Source organism: Ranitomeya imitator, chromosome 1 (assembly GCF_032444005.1).
Source record: "Ranitomeya imitator isolate aRanImi1 chromosome 1, aRanImi1.pri, whole genome shotgun sequence".
Classification (NCBI taxonomy): Eukaryota; Metazoa; Chordata; class Amphibia; order Anura; family Dendrobatidae; genus Ranitomeya; species Ranitomeya imitator.
Genome location: NC_091282.1, coordinates 662,003,303 through 662,011,073, shown reverse-complemented (window position 1 = coordinate 662,011,073; position 7,771 = coordinate 662,003,303). Strand labels below are relative to the sequence as shown.

The 7,771-nt window shown below is 58.3% G+C and overlaps 1 protein-coding gene across 2 annotated transcripts; it reads right to left on the bottom strand.

Annotated features, from left to right (window-relative positions):
- Nucleotides 1–496: 496 nt before the first annotated feature.
- C1H1orf43 (chromosome 1 C1orf43 homolog) lies at nt 497–7,740 on the bottom strand. Of its 2 annotated transcripts, XM_069728901.1 has the most exons (7): nt 7,566–7,740; nt 2,346–2,447; nt 1,958–2,066; nt 1,812–1,865; nt 1,418–1,584; nt 1,122–1,180; nt 497–1,039 (listed from the first exon to the last, which is right to left on the bottom strand). In XM_069728901.1, exons 1-7 carry the CDS (start codon nt 7,641–7,643, stop codon nt 841–843), a joined length of 768 nt encoding a protein of 255 aa, XP_069585002.1. In that variant the 5' UTR covers nt 7,644–7,740; the 3' UTR covers nt 497–840. The 2 variants fall into 2 exon arrangements, with proteins under 2 accessions (XP_069585002.1, XP_069585003.1); XM_069728902.1 differs by lacking the exon at nt 2,346–2,447 and having other exon boundaries at nt 7,566–7,728.
- Nucleotides 7,741–7,771: the final 31 nt, after the last annotated feature.

The following is a 7,771-nucleotide window of genomic DNA, read 5'->3' as shown; positions in this document are numbered from 1 at the left end:
AGATCTTCACTGGTCAGTTTTATATGCGGCATGAATCATGGTGAAGTACAAATAAACATAGCCCTTTGGGGAAAAATAGGAAAACAAAACAGAGTGGTAATACAAAGCACAGTCCTTGTGGTAGCAGGGATCCACACAGTTCAGGTTAGCACAAACACGTCTCTGGAGTTAGAATCTGCAGACACACTGAACATTGAATGCCTCAGGAGGCTATTTAAACCACAGACTATACGATTTGGTGGAGATAAGGTGGACAACCTCCCACCAGCTCTACAGTTATCCACAAAAAAAAAAACTCAGTCCTTAAAATGGCCTATTAACCACTCTCAACACATAATGTGCTGGAGCAAACTTCTGGGTTTCAAATCACTGAAGCTAATAGCCTCAGTGAAACGTATCTCTCCTCCAGCACTTTGCCAGTGACTTTGTCACAAATAATATAAATAGTATAATACTGCTCGTGTGCATATTTAGTAATGAATACATACAGGTCACATTAGTTTATCTTATTTAATAGTGTACATTGATAATACATCCCCTCCCGTCTGCTCCTTCTGTATATGGCAGGAGACCCTGTATATACACAATGTGGGGGTCCCAGAAGTCTGTCACTATGTACAGGTCTGTTGGAGATGAGTCATGCAGAGAAATCCAGGTCATGTTTCAGTCTGGTAGGACAACACTCCGCTATATCGATGACGTCCGCCAAGTTTTTGGCGTCTCTCCAATTGAGCTTCGGAGGAGACACCAGTAAGTGGAGTGAATACGCCAACATGCACCAACTGACTCATAGACATGAGTAAGACCTCCCCATGCCGGAGAACCCCGATGTGGCCATCCTCACAAGGTGCTCTCTAGGGTGTTGTAGTTGTCTTTGAAGTTCTTCAGCTCCAGGAAGTGCTTGGGTCTCTTGCTCTTCTGGCTGGAGGGCAGGTAGGTCACCTGGATGGTAGGAGTCCCAGCGGACTCAGGAGACGAAGTCAGGTCCTTGACAGCAGAATGGCGGTGCCTGTGGCTTCCAGCCTCCCTGGTCTGAACACTGGTGAAGAAAGAGAAAGTAGGGGTCAATAATGCAGCTCAATGATACACACTGTGACGCTGGTTGTGAAAAGGTGCCTTACAATGCCGATAACTCTGCCAGCGCCTCCATGAACTTCTCGTGCTCCAGCCTCCCGTACACCTGGAAGATACAATAAATATGAAGCAGTCACGCCATGGCGGTGGTCTGGGCCACCTGTCTGTGGAAATCCCACCCAAAGTGACCATTTACCTCCTCCCAACCTGTTGGCAACTATATTTTATGGGCGAGCTCAGCTCCTGAGTCAGTGCCATACGTCGTTTGCCGTGGTGCGGTTATAGCGTCCCCTATTACCAGGAGACATAACCTAAGTAGCGTCCATGAGGAGGAAGCTCTTACCCCAGTGCCGTACCGTGCAGAGTCATAACCCTCCGTCAGGGAGTCCAATAATGTCTTCCGCACCCCTTTGAAGGGTGAGCTGGCGTTGGTCATTTCCAGCAGGTAGGCCTGGAAGTTCTTCCCCACTGAAGATTTGGGGAATTTTCCGTTCTCCTGAAAGGGGATGTCTACAAGGAAGGATGGAGAGATGATGAGTGGATGGCGCCACCAAGAGAACAAGGAATGAGGCCCCTCATCTGTACTAGTGAAAGATGCTGCAATCACGACTATGGCACATCTCTCACCTAGCTCTGATACACTTTAACAGCCCTTCAAGAGTGCGACCCGGAGTCCTGACACCACGGCTCAGGGCTGTATGGAGCTGCTTCTCTCTAATCGCTAGGAGGGCAATTACCTGACTCTTTCACAGCATCCAGTGTCTTCATCCTGTAAAGGTAGTTGTAGCCGCCTGGAAGACACAGACACGAAGAGTTACGGGAAAACCCGATGGGAGAAGAAGATGCCCAACATGGTGGTGGTGGTTGTGGCACCCATCCTCACCTGGAGAGCCCAGCTGTAGCATCCGCTCGTCCCCCTCCGCCAGGAGTTGTGGCTCAAACCTTATGTCCTGCACCTTAGAGAGACGGTTATCAATTTCCTCCCGCAGGTCCTGCAGTAAAAGAGAAGAAACATGGCAGAGAGATTAGTCGGGAGGGCCCACAACTGGAGAAAGGGAGCACACCCCACTCAGGAAAAAATGGGAGCAACACCACTGGAAGAAGCAGAGGAGCAACATCACTGGAATAAAGAGGGGAGCAACATCACTGCAAAAAAGGAATTGTGCATTCCCCACTGGAAAACGTGGAGGAGAGAGGCGATGGGAGAGGGGATGAGAAGGAGAGAAGATAGGTGAGCACATCCAACTGACCGCAACATTTAGAGTGTTTACCTTGGGTGCATTATGTCCTACAGGCACGTGGGGGCCTCGACGAGACTTCATCGCAAATCGCATGATCTGTCTCTTCACAAAGATGAACATGAGGACGAACAGCTGAAGAGAGCAAAGGGTTAAATAATACAGTGACCTGCCAGTAATCCGGAATCCTGCTAACAGCTCGACATCAGTGCAGCCAGGTGACCCATACTCATTCATTGTCCCCTCTATGTGGCTCCCCTGTTCACTCGCCATCCCTTCCCATGCAGCTCCCTGCTCGATTGCCCACTGCCCTCTGACACACCCCGCTCTCTCAAACACTTTGTCAACCCTTTGCTCACTCACCCAGTCCCCCCCCCCCCCTGCACAGTTCCAAGCTCCCTCTCCTACTGTTCCCACAGCCCCCTGCTCATCAAGTGTCCTCCTGCACGGCTCCATCTCCCACTGTTCCCACAGACAGCCCCCTGCTCGCTCTTCCCCTGTACAGCCCCAAGCTCCCTCTCCCACTGTTCCCACACACAGCCCCCTGCTCAGTCACTGTTCCCCCCGCATGCCCCCCTGCTTGCTTGCTTTTCCTCCACAGAGCCCCATTTGCTTGCTGTTCCCCGCAGAGCCCCCTGCTCGCTCGCTATTCCCCCGCAGAGCCTTCTGCTCACTCACTGTCTTCTTTCACATCCCCCTGCTCTCTTTCTGTCCTCCGCACAGCCCCCTGCTCTCTGTCCCATCCGCAGTCCCCTGCTTTCTCTCTCACTGTCCCCTCCGCACAGCCCCCTGCTTTCTCTCACTGTCCCGGGCCCTCCGCACAGCCCCCTGCTTTCTCTCTCTGTCCCCTCCGCACAGCCCCCTGCTTTCTCTCTCACTGTCCCCTCCGCACAGCCCCGCTTTCTCTCTCACTGTCCCCTCCGCACAGCCCCCTGCTTTCTCTCTCACTGTCCCCTCCGCACAGCCCCCTGCTTTCTCTCTCACTGTCCCCTCCGCAGTCCCCTCCTTTCTCTCACTGTCCCCTCCGCACAGCCCCCTGCTTTCTCACTCTGTCCCCTCCGCACAGCCCCCTGCTCTCTCACTGTCCCCTCCGTACAGCCCCCTGCTTTCTCTCTCACTGTCCCCTCCGCACAGCCCCCTGCTTTCTCTCTCACTGTCCCCTCCGCACAGCCCCCTGCTTTCTCTCTCTGTCCCCTCCACACAGCCCTCTGGTTTCTCTCTCACTGTCCCCTCCGCACAGCCCCCTGCTTTCTCTCTCTGTCCCCTCCGCACAACCCCCTGCTTTCTCTCTCACTGTCCCCTCCGCACAGCCCCCTGCTTTCTCTCTCTGTCCCCTCCGCACAACCCCCTGCTTTCTCTCTCACTGTCCCCTCCGCACAGCCCCCTGCTTTCTCTTTCTGTCCCCTCCACACAGCCCCCTGCTTTCTCTCTCACTGTCCCCTCCACACAGCCCCCTGCTTTCTCTCTCACTGTCCCCTCCACACAGCCCCCTGCTTTCTCTCTCACTGTCCCCTCCACACAGCCCTCTGGTTTCTCTCTCACTGTCCCCTCCGCACAACCCCCTGCTTTCTCTCTCACTGTCCCCTCCGCACAGCCCCCTGCTTTCTCTCTCTGTCCCCTCCGCACAGCCCCTGCTTTCTCTCTCTGTCCCCTCCGCACAGCCCCCTGCTTTCTCTCACTGTCCCCTCCGCACAGCCCCCTGCTTTCTCTCTCACTGTCCCCTCCGCACAGCCCCCTGCTTTCTCTCTCACTGTCCCCTCCGCACAGCCCCCTGCTTTCTCTCTCATTGTCCCCTCCACACAGCCCCCTGGTTTCGCTCTCACTGTCCCCTCCGCACAGCCCCCTGCTTTCTCTCTCACTGTCCCCTCCGCACAGCCCCCTGGTTTCGCTCGCACTGTCCCCTCCGCACAGCCCCCTGCTTTCTCTCTCACTGTCCCCTCCGCACAGCCCCCTGGTTTCTCTCTCACTGTCCCCTCCGCACAGCCCCCTGCTTTCTCTCTCACTGTCCCCTCCGCACAGCCCCCTGCTTTCTCTCACTGTCCCCTCCACACAGCCCCCTGCTTTCTCTCACTGTCCCCTCCGCACAGCCCCCTGCTTTCTCTCTCACTGTCCCCTCCGCACAGCCCCCTGCTTTCTCTCTCACTGTCCCCTCCGCACAGCCCCCTGCTTTCTCTCTCACTGTCCCCTCCACACAGCCCCCTGCTTTCTCTCTCACTGTCCCCTCCGCACAGCCCCCTGCTTTCTCTCTCACTGTCCCCTCCGCACAGCCCCCTGCTTTCTCTCTCTGTCCCCTCCACACAGCCCCCTGGTTTCTCTCTCACTGTCCCCTCCGCACAGCCCCCTGCTTTCTCTCTCTGTCCCCTCCGCACAGCCCCCTGCTTTCTCTCTCTGTCCCCTCCGCACAGCCCCCTGCTTTCTCTGTCCCCTCCGCACAGCCCCCTGCTTTCTCTCTCACTGTCCCCTCCGCACAGCCCCCTGCTTTCTCTCTCACTGTCCCCTCCGCACAGCCCCGCTTTCTCTCTCACTGTCCCCTCCGCACAGCCCCCTGCTTTCTCTCTCTGTCCCCTCCGCACAGCCCCCTGCTTTCTCTCTCACTGTCCCCTCCGCACAGCCCCCTGCTTTCGCTCTCACTGTCCCCTCCGCACAGCCCCCTGCTTTCTCTCTCACTGTCCCCTCCACACAGCCCCCTGGTTTCTCTCTCACTGTCCCCTCCACACAGCCCCCTGGTTTCTCTCTCACTGTCCCCTCTGCACAGCCCCCTGCTTTCTCTCACTGTCCCCTCCGCACAGCCCCCTGCTTTCTCTCTCACTGTCCCCTCCGCACAGCCCCCTGCTTTCTCTCTCACTGTCCCCTCTGCACAGCCCCCTGCTTTCTCTCACTGTCCCCTCCGCACAGCCCCCTGCTTTCTCTCTCACTGTCCCCTCCGCACAGCCCCCTGCTTTCTCTCTCACTGTCCCCTCCGCACAGCCCCCTGCTTTCTCTCACTGTCCCCTCCGCACAGCCCCCTGCTTTCTCTCACTGTCCCGGGCCCTCCGCACAGCCCCCTGCTTTCTCTCTCTGTCCCCTCCGCACAGCCCCCTGCTTTCTCTCACTGTCCCCTCCGCACAGCCCCCTGCTTTCTCTCTCTGTCCCCTCCGCACAGCCCCCTGCTTTCTCTCTCTGTCCCCTCCGCACAGCCCCCTGCTTTCTCTCACTGTCCCCTCCGCACAGCCCCCTGCTTTCTCTCACTGTCCCCTCCGCACAGCCCCCTGCTTTCTCTCTCTGTCTCCTCCGCACAGCCCCCTGCTTTCTCTCTCTGTCCCCTCCGCACAGCCCCCTGCTTTCTCTCACTGTCCCCTCCGCACAGCCCCCTGCTTTCTCTCACTGTCCCCTCCGCACAGCCCCCTGCTTTCTCTCTCTGTCCCCTCCACACAGCCCCCTGGTTTCGCTCTCACTGTCCCCTCCGCACAGCCCCCTGCTTTCTCTCTCACTGTCCCCTCCGCACAGCCCCCTGGTTTCGCTCGCACTGTCCCCTCCGCACAGCCCCCTGCTTTCTCTCTCACTGTCCCCTCCGCACAGCCCCCTGGTTTCTCTCTCACTGTCCCCTCCGCACAGCCCCCTGCTTTCTCTCTCACTGTCCCCTCCGCACAGCCCCCTGCTTTCTCTCACTGTCCCCTCCGCACAGCCCCCTGCTTTCTCTCACTGTCCCCTCCGCACAGCCCCCTGCTTTCTCTCTCACTGTCCCCTCCGCACAGCCCCCTGCTTTCTCTCTCTGTCCCCTCCGCACAGCCCCCTGCTTTCTCTCTCACTGTCCCCTCCACACAGCCCCCTGCTTTCTCTCTCACTGTCCCCTCCGCACAGCCCCCTGCTTTCTCTCTCACTGTCCCCTCCGCACATCCCCCTGCTTTCTCTCTCTGTCCCCTCCACACAGCCCCCTGGTTTCTCTCTCACTGTCCCCTCCGCACAGCCCCCTGCTTTCTCTCTCTGTCCCCTCCGCACAGCCCCCTGCTTTCTCTCTCTGTCCCCTCCGCACAGCCCCCTGCTTTCTCTGTCCCCTCCGCACAGCCCCCTGCTTTCTCTCTCACTGTCCCCTCCGCACAGCCCCCTGCTTTCTCTCTCACTGTCCCCTCCGCACAGCCCCGCTTTCTCTCTCACTGTCCCCTCCGCACAGCCCCCTGCTTTCTCTCTCTGTCCCCTCCGCACAGCCCCCTGCTTTCTCTCTCACTGTCCCCTCCGCACAGCCCCCTGCTTTCGCTCTCACTGTCCCCTCCGCACAGCCCCCTGCTTTCTCTCTCACTGTCCCCTCCACACAGCCCCCTGGTTTCTCTCTCACTGTCCCCTCCACACAGCCCCCTGGTTTCTCTCTCACTGTCCCCTCTGCACAGCCCCCTGCTTTCTCTCACTGTCCCCTCCGCACAGCCCCCTGCTTTCTCTCTCACTGTCCCCTCCGCACAGCCCCCTGCTTTCTCTCTCACTGTCCCCTCTGCACAGCCCCCTGCTTTCTCTCACTGTCCCCTCCGCACAGCCCCCTGCTTTCTCTCTCACTGTCCCCTCCGCACAGCCCCCTGCTTTCTCTCTCACTGTCCCCTCCGCACAGCCCCCTGCTTTCTCTCACTGTCCCCTCCGCACAGCCCCCTGCTTTCTCTCACTGTCCCGGGCCCTCCGCACAGCCCCCTGCTTTCTCTCTCTGTCCCCTCCGCACAGCCCCCTGCTTTCTCTCACTGTCCCCTCCGCACAGCCCCCTGCTTTCTCTCTCTGTCCCCTCCGCACAGCCCCCTGCTTTCTCTCTCTGTCCCCTCCGCACAGCCCCCTGCTTTCTCTCACTGTCCCCTCCGCACAGCCCCCTGCTTTCTCTCACTGTCCCCTCCGCACAGCCCCCTGCTTTCTCTCTCTGTCCCCTCCGCACAGCCCCCTGCTTTCTCTCTCTGTCCCCTCCGCACAGCCCCCTGCTTTCTCTCACTGTCCCCTCCGCACAGCCCCCTGCTTTCTCTCACTGTCCCCTCCGCACAGCCCCCTGCTTTCTCTCACTGTCCCCTCCGCACAGCCCCCTGCTTTCTCTCTCTGTCCCCTCCACACAGCCCCCTGCTTTCTCTCTCACTGTCCCCTCCGCACAGCCCCCTGCTCGTTTGCCAGCCCTCCTTCCTGCTTGCTGACTGTTCCAAGTGCTTTATGTGGTGCTGACAGTTATGAGGGTTTGGGTGCAGTGAGACAGCAGCCCATTGTATTGGTGCCCTGGGAAACCTCCCCGTACAGCTCTCCCGTCCTCTTCCTCACCAGGCTGCCGTAGGCCATGATCAGCACCACGTTGACCCCGGACAGCCAGTTACTCTCTTTGTGCTGTGTCTTCACCATCTTTTTTCTTCGTTTTTAATTATTTTTTCCGTCTTTGTCACGTGACCCTTTCAATCCGCAAACCACGCCCTTGCCATCAGCTATCCAATCACTTCCAAGATCGAGTTGTGGAACGCACAGCCCTGTGA